This window comes from Moschus berezovskii, chromosome 12, assembly GCF_049115385.1.
Source record: "Moschus berezovskii isolate FMDL1 chromosome 12, NW_MosBer_1.0, whole genome shotgun sequence".
NCBI classification, from domain to species: Eukaryota; Metazoa; Chordata; class Mammalia; order Artiodactyla; family Moschidae; genus Moschus; species Moschus berezovskii.
This window is the reverse complement of record NC_142471.1, coordinates 8,024,380-8,050,434: the sequence shown is the minus strand read 5'-3', so window position 1 is coordinate 8,050,434 and position 26,055 is coordinate 8,024,380. Positions and strand designations below refer to the sequence as shown.

The following is a 26,055-nucleotide window of genomic DNA, read 5'->3' as shown; positions in this document are numbered from 1 at the left end:
TGATGCTGGGAGGGATTGGGGGCAGGAGGAGAAGGGGACGACAGAGAATGAGATGGCTGGATGGCATCACCGACTCGATGGAGGTGAGTTTGAGTGAACTGCGGGAGTTGGTGATGGACAGGGAGGCCTGGCGTGCTGTGATTCATGGGGTCGCAAAGAGTTGTACACGACTGAGTGACTGAACTGAACTGAACTGATCTGTGTATCTGTCTGTATATTTTTTTTTTGGCTATTGCTTTGTGGCTTGTGAAAGCATGAAGTCCTAACCATTGGACTTCCAGGGAATTCCTAAGGTCGTATTCTTTAGAATATAAAACCGGACAAAAACCTGGTTGGTGAACCAGACAGCCATCGGGTGGGAAAATAGCTGTAGCTTCATTAGTGGTGTAATGAGTCCATCGTTGGTTGGCCCAGGACCCAGATCTCTGTGTGAGGCCCAGTTCTCTGGCAGCAGAAGTTGATATACAGAGGTGGAGTCCTGCAAGCTCCAGAGTGATTTGTCCTGCATAGCTCTGTCTTGCGCATGGGCAATAGAGCAGAGACTGTCTGGGCAGATTGTGAAACAGGACTGTTTTGTTTCTTGGGTGTTGGTCTGTGGTTTCCCAGCTGCTTAAAGGAAGTGGAGAAAATCAGTATGAGATTGAACCTAATATGAAATTGCTAATATTTGACCTTTTTTGATTTAAGAAAAATTGCAATTTCATATGGTTTCATCTAATATTTGCTAAGTGTTTTACTTAGGACCTGTCAGTCTCCAAAAGTTTCTGAACATGCTACCTAATTTAAAACTCTCAAGCACCCTATAAGATCAGTCTACAGAGAGGAAACCAAAAATCAAAGTGGTGGGGTGACATACACCCAAAGACATGCCTGCAGTTATTCAGTAAATGAATTGCAGTCTCTTGTTCCAAAACGAGAGTGTGTTCAAATTTGCCAGGGTCTTAATCTGTATGCTGAGCAGTTCAGGTAGACAGCAGCCATTCTGAAATCAGATAACAAATAAGTAATGGTTTGTATCCAGAGATCTAGTGAACCAAGACCCAAACCCCAAGTCCACATGGCCAGACATAAATCATTACATTGCCAGTTTATGGTTTTTCTTTGTGCTTCTGATTTTTGAACTGGCTGGAACCTTCAGTTTTGAACTGTGGTGTTGGAGAAAACTCTTGAGAGTCCCTTTCAAGGAGATCCAACCAGTCTATCCTAAAGGAGATCAGTCCTGGGTGTTCATTGGAAGGACTGATGTTGAAGCTGAAACTCCAATACTTTGGCCACCTGATGCGAAGAGCTGACTAATTTGAAAAGACCCTGATGGCTGGGAAAGATTGAGGGCAGGAGGAGAAGGGGATGACAGAGGATGAAATGGTTGGATGACATCACCGACTCAGTGGACATGGGTTTGGGGAAACTCCGGCAGTTGGTGATGGAATGGAGACTTGTAGTGCTGCGGTTCATGGGGTCACAAAGAGTCAGACAGGACTGAGTGACTGAACTGAACTTAACCTTCGACATTATTAAAGTTTAAACATTATAAATAAGCATGGTATGTTTTGAGTGATGTTATGCTAAAGTAGATTCATTTGAATAAGGTTTTGATCTCACTAGCAAGATAACAGATAAGTTTAACTTCTCTGAAGGCAAAATAAATTGTCTACCTTTAAGTTACATGGAGAAAGTGCCTTTGCTTTTTGGCACATAGAATAATGTCTTAAATACGGGTGACACTTAATAAATGTCCTTCCCAGTATATTTCTCTCTTACCTCTTTGCAGATGATGAGCATTCTAGTTAGAGTGTCTTTTTTGAGTTAAGTTTCCTGGAATATGCAGACACCCCTCTGTGAATACGTAGGTCTCTCTCTGGTTAATAGATGTGGGTCTAAAATTTACTTATAAGTAATTTGTGGTTCCATCTCACAAGGTAACTTAAATTTTAGGAAGAAAATTAATAAATACGTACCATCCCGAGAGGATTCTTGTGCTTGGAGAAAAGGGTGTTTGTTTTTTTTTAATATGGAAGAACTTTTATAGTTCAGTTTTTTTAAAAATGAGCAACTGATAAAGAACATATAATGAGGTAGATGAAATGGAGCCTATTATACAGAGTGAAGTAAGCCAGAAAGAAAAACACCAATACAGTATCCTAACGCATATATATGGAATTTAGAAAGATGGTAACGATAATCTTGTATGCGAGACAGCAAAAGAGACACACATGTATAGAACAGTCTTTTGGACTCTGGGGAGAGGGTGAGGGTGGGATGATTTGGGAGAATGGCATTGAAACATGTAAATTATCATATGTGAATCGAATCGCCAGTCCCGGTTCGATGCATGATACAGGATGCTCGGGGCTGGTGCACTGGGATGACCCAGAGGGATGGGATGGGGAGATAGGTGGGAGGGGGTTCAGGATGGGGAACACATACACACCCGGGGCAGATTCATGTCAGTGTATGGCAAAACCAATACAATATTGTAAAGTAAAAAAACAAAACTGAAAAATAAAACCTAAAAAAACCCCACATATGAGCAGTTCATAGAAAAATATACAAATACCCAATAAATACGTACTGTTTAAAAATAATTTTTTTCATGTATTTCAACTTTATAGTACGCAGAATTCACATACTCTCTATATGTATACATATATTGGGTTGGCAGAAAAGTTCTTTTGGATTTTTCCATAACATCTTATTGCTGTCTTCAGCCTTTGAGAGTAAGCTGCAGACATGATATTCTTTCATCCCTAAATAATCCCCAACAAAAGGGACATTCCTCCTTATCGTGAATTCAACTGTCTAAATCGGAAAATCAGGATTAGTATAATACTACCATCCTAGTCTCAAGCCTGTTTCAGAGTTCCCCAACTTTCCTAATAAGTCTTTTTCCTTTTCTGGCCCATGCTCAGTCCAGGAATACACATTACATTTGATTATCACATCTCTTCAGAGTGCTTCAATTTGAAAGTCTTTCCCAGTTTTCACTGTATTCCATGTCCTTTAGAGTGTTAAGGAATACAGACCTTACATTTTTCTCATCGTCAAAATCATTCTTGGCATGTATATCACAGAAAGGATGTGCTTTTGTTCTCAGCGCATGATGTCATTTCACTACTGATAATTTAATCATATGCCAGGAATATGTCAATATCCCGTTCTTTATCACACCTTCACTCATCAGTTTAGGATCTGTTGACAATTCTGTGAAATCAATCACCTTCATGATGGTTGCTAAAAGATAATTCTCTGTTTACATCATTCCTGCTACATTTATTAACATTTTACTGTAAGGAAGAGCTTTCCTTTTTCTACATTTTTTAATTTATTCATCATTCATTCATTTCCTTGTCAATATGGAATCATAGATGCAAGTTTTACTGAGTGGGTTTTGATTTTTTACCTGAATATAATTTACTTACACACACATCTTAAGTCATTCAGTTTTGACATATACATATATCCCTAACAAGAGTATGGGACAGCATCTTTTGATGCTGAAGGTTTCCCTCATTTGGCCAGTAGGAGCCCCTTCAAGGTGGCTCCTGTGTCCCTTTGAAATGTTCCTGTTATTCATTGAGCATTTCTTTACTTTCTGCCATAAGATGTTTTAGATTCTTCTTGTACTTTCTCTGCCCAACTTTGAAATCAGCTGTTTCTCCAAGGATCCTTTGGAGAAGGAAATGGCAACCCACTCCAGTGTTCTTGCCTGGAGAATCCCAGGGACGGGGGAGCCTTGTGGGCTTCCGTCTGTGGGGTCGCACAGAGTTGGACACGACTGAAGCGACTTAGCAGCAGCAGCAGCAGCAGCAGCCAAGGATCCTTGGCACCTTTTGATGTAGGATGGGTTCATTTGTTTGATTTATCTCCATTATTTTTTTAATGCCTCTTTGAGATCGTAGCATATAAAAAGATGGTTTTCATAGATTTATTGTCACACTGTGTGTTTAAATACATTTATTTACTGAGAATTTTAGTATCAAATTTAATATCTTGATTCTCTTGACTACACTGGCACTGCCTTAGTAATCAATTTGAATGCTTACTGTTTTTAAAAAATCTACTTGAATAAAATGTCATCTAGCATGTTTTCCTTTTTGAAAAATACATCTTGAGTAACTGAATGTTTCTTAGGCAGTGCCAACATTAGTCATTTGGAGCGTTGATTAAACTGTTCTCTCTCTGAAACTTAGATATATCGTGTACTGTAGCCCAAGGCACATAAGAGATTACTGTTGATTCAATAGAGTACTTATATATTTCCATGGTATTTTAGCTAATTTAAAATTTGCTTATGCTTTTTAGTGTTTCCATGGAATTTAATGGTTTTTAGGTGCCGGTTAGGACACTTGGTAGATTGACTAGAAGAATAATTGTTTAAACAGTGCTGAGATAACTGTGAAGTAGCTGTTGCCTTGACAACTGAAAAACTGTTTTGTTTGCTAAACAAAGGGATGGTAATTTAGTCATTTAATTTCTTTTTTGGCATGGAGGTAGTATAGAGAACCATTTTATTTTAGCCTCTGAGGTGGTCTGTATTTTTTACCAAAAGCAGCAGAACCAAAAAAAGAAGGTAAGAGGTGTTTTTTTTTTTCTGGTGGTATACATTGTACACCTAACAGGGTTGGTGTTGGTCAAAGGTATCTTGGTAAAGCTGCTGACATGCTTCTTTGAATATCTCTGCTTTGAATCAAAGTACAGTAGCCTCAAAAGAGAGCTGTATAATCTTGGTAATCTTCTTGCTACACTGAAGGACTTTGATAGACTTTCTCTAGCATCCCCACAAACACTTAACTTCTCCTGCTACAAGAATTCAACATGATTGCTTTATTTCTGAATTGAACAGGGGGATACTATTTTAAAGATCCCTTCTCCATATACACAGTTATACTGGAATCTGTTATTTATGTGGGATCTCTTTTGTTTAGGACTTAAACATTTTTTTATTTTTTTTTATTTTTTAGGTAGGTATATTCCTAAGTATTTTATTCTTTTCATTGCAATGGTGAATGGAATTGTTTCCTTAATTTTTCTTTCTATTTTCTCATTATTAGTATATAGGAATGCAAGGGATTTCTGTGTGTTGATTTTATATCCTGCAACTTTACTATATTCATTGATTAGCTCTAGTAATTTTCTGGTAGAGTCTTTAGGGTTTTCTGTGTAGAGGATCATGTCATCTGCAAACAGTGACAGTTTTACTTCTTTTCCAATTTGAATTCCTTTTATGTCTTTTTCTGCTCTGATTGCTGTGGCCAAAACTTCCAAAACTATGTTGAATAGTAGTGGTGAGAGTGGGCACCCTTGTCTTATTCCTGACTTTAGGGGAAATGCTTTCAGATTTTCACCATTGAGGATAATGTTTGCTGTGGGTTTGTCATATATAGCTTTTATTACATTGAGGAATGTTCCTTCTATTCCTGCCTTCTGGAGGGTTTTGATCATGAATGGATGTTGAATTTTGTCAAAGGCTTTCTCTGCATCTATTGAAATAATCATATGGTTTTTATTTTTCAATTTGTTAATGTGGTGTATTACGTTGATTGATTTGCGGATATCGAAGAATCCTTGCATCCCTGGGATAAAGCCCACTTGGTCATGATGTATGATCTTTTTAATGTGTTGTTGGATTCTGATTGCTAGAATTTTGTTAAGGATTTTTGCATCTATGTTCATCAGTGATATTGGCCTGAAGTTCTCTTTTTTTGTGGCATCTTTGTCAGGTTTTGGTATTAGGGTGATGGTGGCCTCATAGAATGAGTTAGGAAGTTTACCTTCCTCTGCACACAGTTATACTGGAATCTGTTTTATTTATGTGGGATCTCTTTTGTATAGAACTTAAACATTTTTTTAAACTCACAATTTTACCTCCAGAATATTGAGTAATAACAGCCTTTTTGGTATTGTATGCTGGGTCCTGTTCTAATAAGCACTTTAAATGTAGCATTTCAAGCTTCATCCCTGTGAGATAGTCACTATTTATTGTGTCTAGAGGCAAGGTTATCTCGCTGCTCAGTGGTAGATTTGAATGTAAGCACCTAAATCAAGAGCCTGTGCTCTTAATTACTATATTATACTGATTCTTATTAACAGAGTCATTCCAAACACACTGGAGAATATAGAGAAGTATTACTAAGAATGTTCAAAATAATCCCTCTTCCCAGTGACTAACAGATTATAATATTTTGAGTATTATAATTGAGTTGATAATTGTGGGAGCCAGATTATAAGGGAGAGTTATCACACAGTTATGTCTTCTTTTTTTTTATATGTGTGAAATGTTCCTTAGTATATGTTTTAAAAAGTAAACAGCTACATGCCAAATGTAAAAAACAAAAAAGAAACTTTTTTTTAGAGCAAAACAGTATATGAATAAAGTATTTTCATTTCTATACTCCTCCTTTCCAGTCCCTTTCTCATAGGTTAATCCCTCTTTAATAGTTGTCTTTAGCTTTAATGTGCGTGTTTTTCTGTTTGTATATTGTATCAAATATATCTTTGATTATTCCTGTGTTTGTAGAAGCATAAAAAGTATAATAAAGACATGTACATATCACCAGTGACTCTGTACTGTGTTCTCATTAGATTTAATGCTAAAGAAATACTATATTCTGAGGAGCAGTGACACTGGATGAACAAGTGAGAAAAGTGGTTTAACTTTCTCTTTGCCCTTATTTATGATGAGCAGTCATGTAAAATGAGGTTTTGCCTCTCCCATTTTAAAAAGAAAAACCAGGAGGGGGTGCCAAATTCGAATTTACATTGGTTTAATGACTTGTTTGCCCACACACAGTGGGCAAACACACGCAGTGTTTCATAATAGTGATTGTGAATAGTTAAATACTTTGGGCATCATAACAGAATACTTTTAATACTAGTCCTATTTTTCTGATATGGATGGACACTGAAGTTTAGGGAGGTTCAGAAGCCTGTAAAGATGCACCTAGTTAGCATAATGAATAGAGCTGGGGTTAGGACCATGTCTTCTGCTTTGAGAACCTGTGCTATTAGTCTCACATTACACTAATTATAGAGTGATAATTTATGATCTGCTAAAATTACATATAGGCTTCCCTGGTAGTTCAGTGATAAAGAATCTGCCTGCCAATGGAAGAGACGCGAGTTCAGTTCCTGGGTTGGAAAGACCCCCTGGAGAAGAAAATGGCAATCCACTCCATATACTTGCCTGGGAAATCCCATGGAGAGAGAAAAGCCTGGTGGGCTACAGTCCGGGGGTTCACAAAGAGTCATGCACAACTTAGTGACTCAGTTCAGTTCAGTTCAGGCGCTCAGTCTTGTCCAACTCTCCGCGACCCCATGAATCACAGCACACCAGGCCTCCCTGTCCATCACCAACTCCCGGAGTTCACTCAAACTCGTATCCACAGAGTCGGCGATGCCATCCAGACATCTCATTCTCTGTCGTCCCCTTCTCCTCCCGCCCTCAACCTTTCCCAGCATCAGAGTCTTTTCCAGTGAGTCAACTCGTCACATGAGGTGGCCAAAGTATTGGAGTTTCAGCTTTAGCATCAGTCCTTCCATTGAACACCCAGGATTGATCTCCTTTAGAATGGACTGGTTGGATCTCTTTGCAGTCCAAGGGACTCTCAAGAGTCTTCTCCAATACCACAGTTCAAAAGCATCAATTCTTCAGCGATCAGCTTTCTTCACAGTCCAACTCTCACATCCATACATGACCACGGGAAAAACCATAGCCTTGACTAGACGGACCTTGGTTGGCAAAGTAATGTCTCTGCTTTTTAATATACTATCTAGGTTGGTCATAACTTTCCTTCCCAGGAGTAAGCATCTTTTAATTTCATGGCTGCAATCAGCATCCACAGTGATTTTGGAGCCCAAAAAAATAAAGTCTGACACTGTCTCCACTGTTTTTCCATCTATTTGCCATGAAGTGATGGGACCAGATGCCATGATCTATCTTTGTTTTCTGAGTGTTGAGCTTCAAGCCAACCTTTTCACTCTCCTCTTTCACTTTCATCAAGAGACTTTGGAGTTCCTCTTCACTTTCTGCCATAAGGGTGGTGTCATCTGCATATCTGAGGTGATTGATATTTCTCCCAGCAATCTTGATTCCAGCTTGTGCTTCTTCCAGCCCAGTGTTCCTCATGATGTACTCTGCATATAAGTTAAATAAGCAGGGTGACAATATATAGCCTTGACGTACTCCTTTTCCTATTTGGAACCAGTCTGTTGTTCCATGTACAGTTCTGACTGTTGCTTCCTGACCTGCATACAGGTTTCTCAAGAGGCAGGTCAGGTGGTCTGGGATTCCCATCTCTTTCAGAATTTTCCACAGTTTATTGTGATCGACACAGTCAAAGGCTTTGGCATAGTCAATGAAGCAGAAATAGATGTTTTTCTGGAACTCTCTTGCTTTCTCCATGATCCAGCGGATGTTGGCAATTTGATCTCTGGTGCCTCTGCCTTTTCTAAAACCTGCTTGAACATCTGGGAGTTCACGGTTCACATATTGCTGATGCCTGGTTTGGAGAATTTTGAGCATGACTTTACTAGCGTGTGAGATGAGTGCAGTTGTGCGGTAGTTTGAGCATTCTTTGGCATTGCCTTTCTTTGGGATTGGAATGAAGACTGACCTTTGCCAGTCCTGTGGCCACTGCTGAGTTTTCCAAATTTGCTGGCAGATTGAGTGCAGCACTTTCACAGCATCATCTTTCAAGATTTGAAATAGCTCAACTGGAATTCCATCACCTCCACTAGCTTTGTTCATAGTGATGCTTTGACTAAACGACAACAAAATTACATACACAAATCTGACCATGTACGTTGTGAGTTGCATTTGTTTTTCTGTAGAAATTCATGTTCTAGTTAGCATAGTTTCACTTCTGGACAATTAATGTGTCTCAGTATCCCATTCTGACCATCTGTGTAGCTCCAACCTGTGTTAAAACGCAGGCTTGTTAAACAAATACATACAGAATTCAGATTATTCATTTGAATAATTAAGAGAAATTAGAGACAAAAAATAACTTACCTATGATGATACCAAAAAAAAAAAAAAGAGACAAAATCAGGGCTAGATCTTTGCTTTTCTTAAGCTCTTTTGAGAAATTAACACTTCTATAAATGTATTTAGCAAGTCAAAAAAACTTCGCCTTTCCTTTGCAAATATTTTTCTAATAGATATTTTCTTTATGTACTTTGCTAATTCCTTTTCATGTGTTCTAGTGTGAAGGAAGGAAAATATTACTTCCTAAAAATAATAATTTGGCCTCATAAATTTGAGCTAATTATTACTCTTTTCTATCTGCGTGGATTTCCATGTTGGTTACAATGTGGGATGGGTTTTGATTTGGAGGAAAAATCATCTTTCTCAAATTCAAGTTGAGTAAATCTGCTCAGTAAGCATAGTTATTGTTTGCTAATGTTGGAATGTGACCAGTGTTTGATATGAATATTAGTGAAAAGAATACTTAAATGAGTTTATATATATTAGTAGTCTAAATAATATTACTGTTCCATTCCCCCCTTTTTGTTTTAGAATTCTCTATAATAAAAGTATCTAAAAAATGTATCATTTATTAAATATTTATTTGTTCCTGATTGGTCATGAACATGCACATTTAGATGACCTCTGATTCTTGTCTATATTTCACAGTTTCTGGTTCATCATTAATTTTTATTGAACCAAACTATTTATCTATGAAAATAAAATTTTACTGGCTAATGAGGCAGGAAGTATTAATGGGAGAGGTTGCAAGTTGTGGATGTTAATGGTCCTATGGTCATGAAGCAGCCCCTTGATCTGGGCTTCTCTAGCAATAACACAAAATTTATCAATTGAATTGATGTCTTTTTGACAGTTTCTGAGTGAAGTGCTGCAAATCCTTTTCATATTCTTGCTAAAATAAAGCCACTAGCCTGTCTGGAATTGAATCAAAATTTTGACCAAGAAAGATGATATTTTAAGAGGGCTCAGCCATAAAGTAGAAATGCATTTATTAAATTTAGGTGCAAGACTAGTACAGAGTTATCAAATGGTAGTTCATGGTAACAGCATATTTTTAAAATAACAATGCAGAAATGATTATCTTTCTCTGAGGGTACACTTCTGCTATAGCATAAATTGAAATATAGGCATTTTCTTAGGTAGATTTAAGAAATCATATATTTGATATGTTTTAAGGGTTTTTTAAAAATATGTGAGGCAAATGGCCATTAAGGAGGGTGACCTGATATGTTGTAACCCCTTTTTTTGGTTTCTTACACCTCCCCACCTTTCAAAAAGTTATTAAAATTATTTGCTATTTTTATGATAATTTTTGTTATACCATTAGAGATAGATCTCTTCTATGTGTATTAGGCACAACTGTTAGGGATAAATTTATTTTAAGATCCAAATGAAATTGATGTTCTCATTAGTTGTTGCTATATAATAGTATTTTTCCACCTTGTATTCTGTGGAATTTCTGCAGGATGTTAATAGATGTTAATTTTAAAAAAGGATTCTTTGGACAAATAGACTGGGAAATGATGAGACAGAATGGGACTTCATTCAATAAACTGATTTTCCCAGTCTCCCAACTCTTTTTTTTTTTTCCTGGTGGCGTGTCTTAGTATATTAGTATTTCTTGTAAAACATTCTGGAAGAAGTTATTTGTATAATCTTTCTTTGTCTGTGGAATTGATTAATGTAAGTAGAACCCCTTAGAACTATAGCTCCTGTGCAGTAAAAGATCCTGATTATAAAAAAACAGCTAGATTAGGACTATTAAAAATTAAATCACAGTGAAAAAGCTTAGAATAATATTTATTGTAGACGAGAAGTAAACAGTGAATTCATGCCAAAGCACTTGAGACATTTTGGCTGATTTTTACTTGAGATTTTTCAAATTGGATTTCTTCGTTCAGTTTTCACCAAGAGTTTGAATCTATGTGGTTTTTCCCTACCCCCTTTTATACTGTTCTACCTTAGAGTCATCTTGATAGGGAGCTGTTCTGAATTTGGGTGGCTGCCAGGATAATAGCCTAAATTTGAAAAGAAATTTTCTTTGAGCTTTAAGGATGTTCCTTTTCTTTCAGTGTTTATTTAGTAAAAAAAAAAATTGAATAAAAGGGTGGATAGAATGGTACATACTTGTGATTGAGCTAATTCATATCATGGACCATGTGTGTTTTATGTAGAGAAAAAAGATGCCTTTGTATCTTCTTTGATGTACATTTTAGTATGTGTAAATAGACCTTAGTATTTTACTTATTTTTAAGTTAGAGTATTTTATAGATTGTTCTTGTTAACAAAACATTCATGTATTATAACTTTTATAGCTGTAACAGGATTAGATCTGCCATTCTGAAGTCTGATGGGAAAAGAACTCAAAAGTTTAAATCTAATGATAAGTTTTTGCATTTTTAGGCGCTTGATGAACCTCCCTATTTGACAGTGGGCACTGATGTGAGTGCTAAGTACAGAGGAGCCTTTTGTGAAGCTAAGATCAAGACAGCAAAAAGACTTGTCAAAGTCAAGGTACAGTATATGTAGATTTTATAAATTATGTATTTAGTATTTGATATCTGAACTTTTATTTGGTGAATGTATTAAGAATATTTTCTTCTGCAAGTTGAGTTTAGTTTCTAAGAGTAAAGATTGTAAAAATAACTGAAAACAAAGCATTATTTGTGATTCTTAAGTGTTCTAATTGGAATGAAATTAGATGATCATAATTGGTAGTTTGAATGCCATTTCACTACAGACATGGTATTGTTTGTATTGTTAGCCTTTTAGAACTGGAAAGGACCTTAGAAGTCATGTAGTTTAATTTCTTAATTTTATCCTAAGGAAAATGAGGCTCAATAAAGGGCCAGTGATTTGTCCAGGGCCATTCTGGAAAATTAGTGACAGAATGGAAATTAGAATAGTACATCAATTTTAAGACCCTTCCCCATTTTAACCATGAAATTGAGATGTGGTTTATAACTGATGATGGTGGATCTAGTTGTTGATTCCTTATCTTCTACTTTTCTTGAAAAAAATCTTGCTAATAATTATTTATTGAGTTGCAGACTGTGCAGGTGGGAAGGAGGATGGGGATATGAGAATAACCTCATCTCTTTTGAAGAGATTTATAGTCTAGGTTAGCAGATACCTGATAAAATATTGTTTTGAATATCACCAGAAAAACAGCCATAGAGGTGTTGTTCTTGAGTTATCAGAGCTTCTTCCGTGCTTGTATGCCTTGCTTCTTTCCTTATGCATGGATATGTTGAAAAAAGCTTCGGGGTGATTCTAATTTACACTGCTAGTTAAGAACCATTGTGACGGGGCCTTTAAATTAGCTGTAAGCCTGTAGGATGCTGATCTGGTCTCCCTCCCCGCCTTCAAGTTTCACATGCTTGGTGTACCTAAGTTCCTGTAGTGGCTTTTCCTGTTCTGACTTCACACGCTGTTGTTCTCTGAGCACTCAATTTTGCCATTACTATCTTGTAGATGAAGAGAAAGTTTTTTTTTTTTATCAGTTTTCTCACTCTTTCAGACAGAGCTACTGAGAACACATGTAATACCCTAGTGTGAATTAGACAGAAATCTCTCCCTTTGGAGAGAGGTGGAACTTCTCCTCAGCAGAATTTGGCCTCCAGATAAGCACTTTCTAACCTGTGCTGGTTAGAAAAGATACTCCTTTGGGCAGGAGCCATGTGTTACTCCAGGAACCATGCTTCACGGAATTTAGCGGTGATTTGTAATCTCACCTGGTGTCTCTGTGTAGTGTATGAACCTGCAAAATGACACACAGCAGTTCTGCCATTTCTTGCTATCAGTGAAAGGAAGAAAGCAGTCTGTACTACTTGTGCTGATAGCACAGAGTGCCAGCCAGTGCCTTGTGTCTTGTAAGTAGTGGCTGTCTAAAATTTGTTCTTAGTGCTTTAGACTGCTCTAAAAATCTGTTTATAATTCAAAGCTAATGATTTTCTCAACAGATATGGTAGTATATTTCTGTATCAGTTTATGATTCAGAGTTAATACATTTTCAACAATTTGTTGATACACTTCTTCCCCATCGGTTTTTATTTATTGAGCATTTGTTACATGCTAAGCATTGTATCAGGTATTGAAACTCTAGTATTAAGACCATATTTCCATTCTTAAGTGGTTTACTGTCTAAGGGAATGACACAGACATGTAAACACATAATTTAAATAAAGTGTAGTAGTACCATTGTGTGAGACAGAAATGTATGGGTTGCTGTGAGTACAGGACAGCTCCTTTCGCAGCCAGTTTGTGAGCTTGTTTCATAATTGATTACCACACACATCATCAGGTAAGACCACGTTAATGGTTCAGTCCTTGGAAGCTCTTGCTTTATATAGGGAAAACCACCTTTTCTATACTGAGTACTGGAAGCTATTTTGTTTTTACCAACTCATTAAATATTTAAACTTGATCCCTTTATTTTAACATCTAGTGCCCCATTCTCTGATGTCTGTACTGACAGAGTACAGTAAGGTTCTGGATCCAGATGGCCTGAGTTTGAATCTCAGTTCTGCCATGTGCTAGTTCTGTGATCTTGGACCAGTTGCTTACACTTCGTGTTCCTCTGTTTTGTTACCAGCAAAATGGGAATAATCACACCTACCTAATAAAGTTTTTGTGAAGGTTATAGGTTCAGTGCTTGAGCTTGATGCTTGACACTCAGCAGATGTTTGTTGCTACTGCTTGTTATTAATCGAGGGCTTCACGGAATGGTAGAATACCTGATAAACTAAGATCACCACCTCCTTTTTCCTCATTTTTTAGGAAAACAAATTATATGATTAAACTCATAGCTAATAGTACTGAATAAACTATAATAAGTGAATCATCAAGTAAATTAGTCTGGGAGTTGTCTGTTAAAAGTAAGTTTTTCAGTTAATCTACTTAGGGATTGAGATTTTGTATAAACTAGGCAGCCATTTGTTTAGATTACTTATTAAAAAAATAATTAATGCATTAATGAGCTTGTGTTGCTTTTTTTTCTTTTTTGGTGGCTAATTAAATTTATAATCTCTAGGTAACATTTAGACATGATTCTTCGACAGTGGAAGTTCAAGATGACCACATAAAAGGCCCACTGAAGGTAATTCATTTATTTATTTATTCATAATTGCTGTTTCCCACTGAAGCACTCGAAGTAATAATCTTGATCTTTTAAAAAATTCATTGGTTTACTTTGCTATTCAGTTGGTAAATATGTAATTCTAAATAGGAAAAAAGTAGACTTAATGTGCCACAAAACCTGTATGACAGTAGAACTTGTGTTCAGAAGTGAAGTGAACATCAAGGAAAGATTGACTGCTTTTCATTCACTCATCTGTTTTATTTAGTCTAACCATGTTTCACTTACTAAAAGGGAGGAATTTCCAGAAATAGTAAGTGGTAAACTAGGGATCGAGTGATATGAGTTTCATGATGATGTGAAAAGTGAGAAAACAAAGCAAAACAAATCTTCAGAGCTTTCAATTCTTTGATGTAACTACTGGCCTGTGAAATTTTTTGAGGGTCATTAGGCAGTTAGCTCGGAGAAGGCAACGGCAAGCCACTTCAGTACTCTTGCCTAGAAAATCCCATGGACGGAGGAGCCTGGTAGGCTGCAGTCCATGCCGTCGCTATGAGTCAGACATGACTGAGCGACTTCACTTTCCCTTTTCACTTTCACACATTGGAGAAGGAAATGGCAACCCATTCCAATGTTCTTGCCTGGAGAATCCCAGGGATGGGGGAGCCTGATGGGCTGCCGTCTATGGGGTCACACAGAGTCGGACACGACTGAAGTGACTTAGCAGCAGCAGCAGGCAGTTATAAGTGATAAACATGTTCAATACATACACATAGAGAGTTTAATTTCTTTGCATTAGTTTTTCTTCTTTGGCCAGTTAAGAATTAAGTGGTACTTTACTTTCCACTAGTGAGGAGGCTTAAAGGAAATATGTGGGTAGCCACTATGTGCTGTTCGACCCTTTTGAATGTCTGAAATGGACATTGGCCTAGCTGGGCAAATTTTAAGAAATGCTAACATAATTGAAGAAACATTTGTAGATGCAAGAAAAATCCTTTCCTAATGAAACAGTACTTTTCAGAGAATTTGATAGATGTCTGTATGTGCCAGTTTTTGTTGGTTGTTGATTTGAAAACTTTTAATTGAATCCCCAGGGCATTAGTACCTTGCATATATAGTAGGCACTGTGGAAGACTAAGGGCTTCCCAAATAGCACCAGTGGTAAAGAACCTGCCTGCCTACACAAGAGATGTGGGTTTGATCCCTGAGTTGGGAAGATCCCCTGGAGTAGGAAATGGCAACCCACTCCAGTATTGTTGCCTGGAAAATTCCATGGACAGAGGAGCCTGATGGATTGCAGTCCATGGGGTCACAAAGTCAGACATGACTGAGCACATCTGCACATGGAAGGCTAAAACTTGTAAGTTTTTAATATTGCCTTGTGAAAATCATTTTCCACTTTTTCTGTTTTATAGGTGCCCTCTTTAATGTTACATGCACATGTGTATCACTTGTAGGGATTAAAGGACAAAAACATGCACATGTATAATTTGATGTTGGGCTTCCCTGGTGGCTTAGATCGTAAAGAATCTCTGTGCAGTCCAGAGACTTGGTTCAATCCCTGGGTTAGGAAGATCCCCTGGAGAAGGAAATTGCAACCCATGCCAGTATTCTTGACTGGAGAATTCCATGGACAGAGGAGCTAGTGGGCTACAGTCCATGGGGTCACAAAGATTCAGACATAACTGAGCGACTAACACACACACACAAGTAGATGTTAACTGCCATTTATTTAGCATTTAGTATGTATTGCTGCTGCTGCTGCTACTAAGTCACTTCAGTCGTGTCCGACTCTGTGCGATCCCATAGACGGCAGCCCACCAGGCTCCCCAGTCCCTGGGATTCTTCAGGCAAGAACACTGGAGTGGGTTGCCATTTCCTTCTCCAATGCATGAAAGTGGAAAGTGAAAGTGAAGTCTCTCAGTCGTGTCTGACTCTTAGCGACCGCATGGACTGCAGCCCACCAGGCTCCTCCATCCGTGGGGTTTTCCAGGCAAGAGTACTGGAGTGGGTTGCCATTGCTTTCTCCTTAGTATGTGTTAGTACTGTGCTAATTCCTCTGCACATATTATCTTATATAATCCTCATAACAACTCTTCAGAGATGAGGAAGTTGGAGGGAGATGGGAGGTAAAGTAATAGGGCCCAAGGTCTTACAACCAGTAATGAGATGGCAAAAATAAAAATTCTCATGAACTCATAGCCTGTAGTTTTGAAGCATTGTGCGCCCTGGATGATCAGAACACGCGCATCTCTATGCCTTATTTGTGTTTTTGGCTTATGAGCATACCGCTAGCTCTTCACTACCTGACTGCCTTATTCACCTGGCACATGCTGGCTGGTACCAGTTACAAAAAATGCTCAGTGTTGCAGGGATAGGAAAGACAATTTGAATCCTTAAGTCATCTCTCCTTTTGGTTTAGCCTGTTTGTGGCATCAGTTCAGTTCAGTTCAGTTCAGTCGCTCAGTCGTGTCCGACTCTCCGCGACCCCATGAGTCACAGCACGCCAGGCCTCCCTGTCCATCACCAACTCCCGGAGTACACTCAAACTCATGTCCACAGGCATAGTTGGTTTATTTTGCTTGTTTGATTTCTCTTATTAAAATTTTCTTTGTTTTTGATTAGGCTTGGGATCATTTTGATTGTGACAGACAAATGTATTAAATTACAGTCTCAAAATTGTTGAAATATTTCTCTTGTTTATGGATTTTTTTTGTATGTAGATTTTCAGTTGTTTTCTTATATACTTTGTAGCTTTTTATCATCTGATAGAGAGTATTAGCATTTGGATAAATGTTTCTCCTAGAGAAAATAAACTTCCTATGTATTTGTGGTTATTTGATTTCAGTATATTTTCAGGGAGTTGACATGAAAATGATACTGGAACATTTGAGTATAATATTTTTAAAATGTATCATGTATTTATTGACGATAGTCTCTGGTGGTCCAGTGGTTGGGACTGTGCACTTGTACTGCAGGGGGCCTGTGCTTCATGTCTGGTTTGCGAACTAGAAGAGAGAGAGAGAAGAGTTTCCTTCACTTTGTTGGGCATCGTGTGGGGCAGACAGTCTCTTCTCTAAACAAGTTTAGTTTTGTTATCAGGTAAAGATCATATACATTTTCTTTTAACTGAGATAAAACTAATATTACTAGTTTCAGTATACAGCATAATGGTTCAATATTTGTGGATCACCACATAAGTCTAAGTTAACATTTGTCACCATATATGGTTGTAAAGGGGCTTCCCAGGTGGTGCTAGTGGTAAAGAACCCATCTGGCAGTGTAGGAGATGTCAGAGTCTCAGGTTCGATCCCTGGGTGGAGAAGATCCCCTGGAAGAGGGCATGGCAACCCACTCCAGTATTCTTGCCTGGAGAATTCCATAGACAGAGGAGCCTGGAGGGCTACAGTCCATAGGGTCACAAAGAGTTGGACACTACGGAAGCAACTTAGCACACACGGTTGTAAAAAAATTTTTTTCTTGGGGTGAGGACTTTCAAGACTTAGCTTCTATTTTCGATCTTATTCTCTGTATCTTATAAAGTTGGCTTTTTGTTTGTTTTGTTTTTTAGACTTCACATATAAGTGATATCATATGGTAATTGTCTTTTTCTAGATGACTAATTTCACGTGGCATAATGCCCTTAATGTCTGCCCATGTTGTTGCAGATGACAAGATTTCATTCTTTTTAATGACTGATTTATGTTAGCATGTGTGCACGAACAGACATATCTTTATCCATATCCATATCCATGGATGGATACTTCTTTTCATATCTTTGCTATTGTAAATAATGCTTCAGTGAACTTGGGGGGTGTGTATATCCTTTCAAATTAGTGTTTTCATTTCCTTCAGGTAAATATCCACAAGTGAAATCACTGGATCATGTGACAGCTCTCTGTTTAATTGTTTTGAAGACCCTCCATTCTGTTTTCCATAGTGCTGTTCCAGTTTACATTCCTGCCAGTAGTGCACAAAGGTTTCCTTCTGCACATCCTGGTCAGCACTTTTATTTCTTGTCTTTTGATGATAATAAGCCATTCTCACTCAGTAGGTGTCAGGAGATACCCAGTTGTGGGTTTAATTTGCATTTCATGTTGATTAGTGATACTGAGCATATTTCCATGTACCTGTTTGCTGTCTGTATGTCTTCTTTGGAAAAATGTCTATTCAGGTCTTCTGCTCATTTTTTAAATGGAGCTTTTTGCTTTTTTGGTTATTAATTTTGTGAGCTGTTTATATATTTTAGATTTTAACCCCTTGTCATTTGCATCATTTGCAAATGTTTTCTCCCATTCAGTAGATTCTATTTTTGTTTTGTCAATGATTTCCTTTACTGTGCAAAAGCTTTTAAAGTTTAATTAGGTCCTGTTTATTTATTTTTGCTTTGGTTTCCTTTGCCTTAGAAGACAGATCCAAAAAAACATACTGCTACGATATGTCCAAGAGTATTCTGCTTATGTTTTCTTCTAGCAGTTTTATGGTTTCTAGTTTTACATGCAAGTCTTTAATCCATTTTGAGCTTATTTTTGTGTATGGAATGAGAACCTTTGGTGATTTTTCAGTTGGATTGTTTCATTCTTCTCTTTTTCTGTTGCATTGTATGAATTCTTCGTATATTTTGGTTTTTAACCCCTTATCAGATGTGTGATTTGCAGATGTGTTTTCTCTCATTTTGTAGGTTGCCTTTTCAAGTTGTCGACAGTTTCTTTTGCTGTAGAAGTGTGTTAGTATGATGTGTGTACACACCCGTGCTTATAAAGACCATATACATTTATAAACCATATAAATTATCAGCGTTTTCTTGATCAGGTGAAAATATTTCGAATGATTTTCATTATTGGTACATTGTAACTTAAGGAGAACCTCAGAATTATTTGTTAACTTCTCCCCAGCATCCTTTAAAGAAGAGTTGTAATATGAGGCGAAGATATGCAATGTCACAGACAGGGATCCCCAGACCCATGAGAGTTCCCTCAGAGAGGTTATAAGGACAAAACTATATATTTTCATAATAATACTTAGATAATACTTGCTTTTTTCATTATGTTGATATTTTCAATGATGATACAGAAACAATCGTGAGTAAAATTCCTGGCACTTTAAGACAAATCAGTAGTTACTTTATTCTTCACCATCATGAAATCAATTTGTCAAAAAAAAAAAAAAAAGCCAGTTTTTAGCTTGTTGATTTCTCTTCTAAAAGTTTTTCTAACTTTTTTTTTTTTTTAATACTTTAGGTTGGGGCTATTGTGGAAGTGAAGAATCTTGATGGTGCATATCAGGAAGCTGTAATCAATAAGTTAACAGATGCTAGTTGGTACACTGTAGGTAAGGGAATACATAGTCTTCTTAAAATGTATTTTCAATGATAATACAAATAAGGCAGAGATTTTTCTTGATTTACTTCCTCTCTTAGTTGCCAGAGTTGTTACTACTATTAATAGTTTTTATCTTTCCAAATCTTTAAAAACTTTATTTCATAAATATGTACATAATGTATAATTTGAACTTAGTGTATGTATTATCCAATGGATTTCTAGCTTTTCACTTCAAAGTGTATTTTAGAGTATTTTTTTTCATCTTAACCATTTTTAAATGTGCATTTCAGTAGCGTTTGGTAAATTCATGTTGTCGTGCAACAGATACATTTTTTAAACTAATATTCGTGCTGATGATGTTGCCAGTTTTCTTGGTGTTATAAAGTAAATTACTGTATTATGGATTGAATGTCCTTTGTACATGGACATTGTTGTAGTACTTGCCTAGTGTGTACCTTGAGAACTAGACATAGATTGAAGGGAAATGTCCTTTTAAGACTTCAGTAGGTTATGAAAACCACTTTCCTAAAAGACTGTTAATTTACACTCCCGTAAACAGTAGTGTGTGAATGTACTTGTTTTCCCAACCCTTGTCAAATTTGATGTTACTAGAATTTTTAAATTTCTGCTCACCTGGATGCAAAATAGTATCTCAATTTTGTTTTAGTTTGCTTCTCCCACGATTAGTAGTGAGATTGAACATATTTTCATATATTTATTAAAAGGAACATTATTTCTGTTGTATTTTCTCTCTTTTGAATTGCCAACGTATAGTGTCTTCCCAGTCCCATCTTTTCCTCTTAGCAAGGTTATCTTATTTTTAGGATATGAGTTTATATATTTAAATATACAAAGGGATTGTTAAACCTTTTCCTCTTCAGTTGCAAGTATTCTTCTATTGGCTTACTCTTATTTCTGCTGTCAGTTTTCATATGATAGTTTTCCTGTGGTTGCCTTTTCTTTTGTAATTTTAGTTTGAATCTTGTTTAAGAAGGCTTTCCTGCTTCATCTGGTCCTGCTTCATCTGTTAGTAGTGCTGAGATTGAGATTAATTTATAGGGGTGGTCTGAATCTATAAATTTATACTCTTGTTTTTTGTTTCTTAAATTTGTTAGCATTTACCAGTAGGAAAGCTTGCTTTTTCTCTACACTATTGAGAAGGGTTAATCAGCATTTAAAAGTTTTCTTTCTGAAATGCTAACTTCTTTTCATTTGGTGTTTTCTGTACCAGGGAAGATGTTTCCATTATGTTATTTTTTTCTGTAGAACTTGGATAAGATACTCTGTATTTGAAGTTGTTACAAAACTTAAAATGTATACTTAATGTCAGATCTAATCTTTTAAAGCAGTAGCTCTCTTTGCACTGATAAAGTTAAATGATAATTTATGTCATTTTGTTAATCTTTGAAAATCCCTTCAATAGTTTCCTTTTCTACCTCTTCTCCCAGTTTTTGATGATGGTGATGAGAAAACGTTGAGGCGATCCTCACTGTGCCTGAAAGGAGAGAGGCATTTTGCCGAGAGTGAAGTAAGTAATCGCTTAATGAACAAACATGTCGTATTTTGTATTGGGGGTGGAAAGTTTTGCTTTCTTATTCAAGCAACTTACTTGTTACTCAGAAAAATTCATTAATACATAAAAGTATTAGCAGGTAGTCTGAGAAGACTTTAAGGCCTTGTGTTTGAGTTATCAAGTTCTACATGCTTTCTTTTTTTAAATGTATTTTAGCAATTAGCATTTTTCCATGAAGAAAATACAGTGGAATTGTTTATTATCCTTAGGCAACTTTCGTATAGAGTCCTTTAATTTATAAATAATTATAGAATAGAGATTCCTCATTTGTAACCCACTTGAACCCCATCATCATTGTTAAAGGGACCTCCTAACTACTCTTAACTATTGCAAACACCTCCTAACTACTACTGCTGCCAGCAGCTGATATTTATTATAACGTCTCTTTGGAGAAGGCTTGCCTGACTGCCCTTTCTAAAATGAACGCTTCCATTCCTCATAATCTTTTTAGGTTAATTTAATTTTCTTTATAGCACATACCTTTCTCACCACTGTGTTTATGTGCTTATTTATTGTCTGCCTTCCTCACTACAGTGTGTCTCAGTGGCAGAGGCTTTGTGTGTCTTCTTCACCACTTTGTTCCCAGTTTCTGCAACAGTGCCTGGCACAGAGCAGGAACTGAATAAATGTTAATAACTGAAGTGCTCATATCTGCCAGGGACTTTGCTTCGTGCTTTACATACGTCCTCACATTTACAGCATTATGAGAGAGATAAAGTTCTTATTTTTAACTTACAGTTGATGAAATTGATGGTCAGAACCATTTCTCAAACCAGCACTTCCTAGTACCAAAATCATGCTCTAAAATTGAAAGATGTTTTAATAAGCGTGGAGGCTTCACAAAGTTTTGAAAATCAATAACTTTCAATTCAAAACTTTTTTAATGGGCATATTGTTACAGATAATGTTATATTCTGTAACACTATAAATATTAGTTAAGATATAGTGTGACCAAACCAAGATTTCTTTTTTCTCATAACTATTTAGAATGATGTTATTGTGGGGAATTTTAATATTTATGTTAAATTATTAGACTTTATTTTTTTTGTTGTTATTTTTCCTTTTCCTTAAATGATTGACTTCCCATTTCAATTCTGAATTTGGGACAGATTCTCTATGTAATAATTCTGGCCTATCTTTTCAGTCTCATGCTTTATTATTTCCCTATACTTCTCATTTGTAAGACTTTCAGATTATCATTCATACTTCCTTTTCTTGGTTTCTTCTGAGCCCCGTTCCTGTCAAGACCATGAGAAATGCTTTCTCCTTCATGATCTCTTTCATGAGCTCTCTAACCATATTTGATCTCAGTATCCTTTGATCCTTTTCCACTTCTCTAATTTTTTTTATGGTCTTTTTTTGTTACTTTTATAATTTTCTCTTTAAAATTGTAAGCTGTTTTGGTGGAATAGCCAAATTTTTGTCACCTTGATGAACTCTCCTTTTCCTAATGTTTTCTACACAAAAGCCTTCAGTAACCATTTGGTGAATTAATTGTAAAGGTTTAAAGATAGGAAATACATACAACTTTGGGACAAGTACAGTGAATTTGGCTTCTTTAGAACACTGATGACATTGACAGAATTCTGAGTTTATGGAGTTCTTAGAAATAATTTCATTTTCCTTAGAATGTATGAAAATTATAGTGGGTTAATGAGTATGAGAACTTGAACACTTGATTTTTCACCTAAGTGAAGGTATATGTGTTATTTCCTTATTCCAGTGAAGTATCTTAAAGAACTAATTTTGTCTTTCCAGGAGAATTTTAAATTGGGATAGTTTATAAGATAGTTGTGGTATGAAGGCCGAAGCAGTGATATCTGGTAGCTCAGTGTATCCACCTTAACTTCAGGAAGGATCAGTTTTACTCTGTATCTCTACATGTTAAATTTCATGTTTTGCTAGAGGATATTAGAAGGCAATGGCAAGCCACTCCAGTACTCTTGCCTAGAAAATCCCATGGATGGAGGAGCCTGGTAGGCTGCAGTCCGTGGGGTTGCTAAGGGTCGGACATGACTGAGCGACTTCACTTTCACTTTTCACTTTCCACTTTCACACATTGGAGAAGGAAATGGCAACCCACTCCAGTGTTCTTGCCTGGAGAATCCCAGGGACGGGGGAGCCTGGTGGGCTTCCGTCTATGTGGTCACACAGTCGGACACGACTGAAGTGACTTAGCAGCAGCAGCAGCATTAGAATACTGGTGTATTATTCCTTACCCATTGCCATATGCAGGTGCTATGCTAGGTACGTGGATAAGCTAGATAGACATGGAATTTATCCTTGACATCTGTTACAGTGGGTATTTCTGTAGAGCGTTCATAATTTGAATAATATTCCAAAGTAGTTTTATCAGCTAGCATTCTCTTTGTGCGTTTACTACATGCATTTGAAAACACTGAAGAAAGTTTAGATGAAATCCTAGCTCCATATTAGATAACTGGGCTATCAGCATGTTTCCCCTAGGCCTGTGGAATTTTCGTCAGCCTTTAATATAGCCAGGAGTCTCTGGTTTTGCTCTTCAAGTATTTGTTGTAGTTGTTTAGTTGCTAAGTCATGTCTGAAGGCAGGAGAAGAAGGGGACGACAGAGGATGAGATGGTTGGATGGCATCACCGACTCGATGGACATGAGTTTGAGCAAGCTCGGGGAGTTGGTGATGGACAGGGAAGCCTGGTATGCTGCAGTCCTTGGGGTCGCAAAGAGTCGGACACGACTGAATGACTGAACTGAAGTCGTGTCTAACTCTCTTGCTACCCCATGGACTGTAGGCTGCCAGTCTCCTCTGTCTATGGAATTTTCCAGGCAAGAATACTGGAGTGTGTAGCCATTTCCTTCTCCAGTTCCTGACCCAGGATCGAACCCGCGTCTCCTGAACAGACAGGCAGATTCTTTACTACTGAGCTACAGCCCTCTTAATTCTGACGATCCTGTACTCTTTTCTGTGAAGTGAAATGAAAGTGCTCCTGCTTTCCAGGATTGAGGCCAGGGACACAGGCCTGCTTTCAGCAATAAGACAATTGCTTCTTATTGTTCTAATTCTTTTTTAAATACTAGGGAGAGATTGTGGTTTATTTGGGAATTCTATATGTGATTCCTAGATAACTTTTTAGAAATTCTGGATATTTTCTTTCTTAAACCAAGTAAAATAGATAGCCGATACTTAAAATAGAAATAAAATAGAAAGCTGATAGTTAAAGTTGCTCAGTGGTTTCCAACTCTTTGCAACCCCATGGACTGAAGAGTATGTGGAATTCTTCGGGCCAGAAAACTGGAGTGGGTAGCCTTTCTCTTCTCCAGGGGATCTTTCTCTACTTTCAAGAGAATGGCCTTACTCTTAGGGGAGGGGCATTTAATTATTTTTTTAGCTTAGGAGAAACTGAGCCTAAATGATTTATTTTCCCTATTTACAAAATAGAGTGCTTTGAAATATTCACACTTGGGAAGCATAATTGGGAGTTAATGACAGCTTACTTCTGAAAAGATTTTGTCTGGCATATTATTGTATTTGGGTAAGCTTTTGCCTTCAAATATTTTTTAATGCCCGACTTACAAACTCCATTTGAAAGATTTATATTTTTAGCCATATAAAATTATGATTTTTGTCTGTCATTTCAAGGAATCAGTTTTTATTTAATGCTTTGTGGCTAGTGCCTTTTTCCTATACTGTATTCTTCATTGCTGGACACGTGTATGTGTGTTTGTGTGTGTATCCCTGGAGAAGGAAATGTCAACCCACTCCAGTATTATTGCTTGGAGAATTCCATGGACAGAGGCGCCTGGCAGTCTTATAGTCCACAGTGTCACAAAGAGTCGGACGCAGCTATCACGTGCGTGTGTGTGTGTGTGTATACCTTAAACATATTTACATATATTCTGACAAATTATGTAAAATGAATTAATATGCCTCCTCCTTTCATGTTTTAGTTCACTGTTTCAACAAAATTATCTGTTTTAAGAATAAAAGTTAAAATTTTTCTTTTAAATATTGGCATTAGTTTATATTTAAATATCTGATCTTTAAGGTAATGAACACCCTTTCATATAACATTCTTGTTTGTAACTTTGAGATGTTTTTATCATAACTAGTTCCTTGCCCTGACTTCCACTGTGACAGTTTTCCTGGGATCTTTTGTTCCCCTTGTGTTAAAAGTATCTGAAATAGCAAAGATTCTATTGGAGGGATAAAAGGAACAGTAACTGGAAAATCTTTAAGATGCTGAAAAAGTTTGATTATTATCAGAATTATATTCAGAGAATTAAGTCAGTTGGGATAGCATCTTCAGATTGATACTTTAACTTTTTAGATATATAAACCCTTTAAGGAATTATTGGCACAAAACAATCCAAGAAGTCTCTGTTACGGGGAAACAAAGGAATTTCAAAATCCCTGTTTTCACTGTGCTTTTAACCAACAACCAGTTCTTCCCTGGAAATCAGGGGTTTTTTTGAGCAAGGTGAGAGACGTGAATAGACCGTTGATAACAAGAAGGAAGTGTTCACGTATTGATTATTGTCTTCATAGCAAGTATTGGATGTTGCTATATTAAAAAGAAGGGGAAAATAAAAGTACTAACTTTAGAAAAACTAATTTTTACATTTTCTTTAAAAGTAGGATTTATTGGAGGGAATTCCCTGGAGGTCCAGTGATCAGGACTTGGTGCTTTCACTTCCAGGGCCTGGGTTTGATCCCTGATTGGGGAAATAAGATCCTGCCAAGTGCAGGGGGATTGGGGTGTGGGTGGGGGGGTTATTACAGAAAATGTTTGCAGAGTCATAATGTCGCCTATCTGAAGCCCTTTTTTCAGGCAGTTGATGCTTATCCTGATAATTTACTTTCCATTACTTATTAAGAATTCTGTTTTGTAGATTATGTTTCCCTATGTGCAAAGAAAAATTTGAGATACAGTTGGCCTCAGTCTAGGGATTAGGTACTTACACATAGATTTCTCATCTCTCAAATCTGTGTTTCCACTGAGCTGTATTTGTTTTGTTTTATATTTTAATCACTCTTAGAAGTCTGTCAACCCTCAAGTAGATAATGAAATTATCTAGAGAGAACACTAAATTTCTTTTCACTTTTCTCCAGTATCTTCTAA

General features: G+C 36.9%; 1 protein-coding gene across 6 annotated transcripts in view; it reads left to right on the top strand.

The window, feature by feature from the left end:
- Positions 1-26,055, top strand: part of ARID4B (AT-rich interaction domain 4B) — a 145,360-nt gene that overhangs the window by 46,355 nt on the left and 72,950 nt on the right. For all 6 annotated transcript variants that reach the window (XR_016038726.1, XM_055425776.2, XM_055425779.2 and 3 more), the window contains exons 3-6: positions 11,390-11,500; positions 14,019-14,084; positions 19,304-19,394; positions 20,833-20,912. Coding sequence is in view for 5 of the 6 variants with exons in the window: in XM_055425776.2 (XP_055281751.2) it covers positions 11,390-11,500; positions 14,019-14,084; positions 19,304-19,394; positions 20,833-20,912 (348 nt within the window). In the remaining variant the exon portion in view is untranslated. The remainder of the gene's footprint in view (positions 1-11,389; positions 11,501-14,018; positions 14,085-19,303; positions 19,395-20,832; positions 20,913-26,055) is intronic.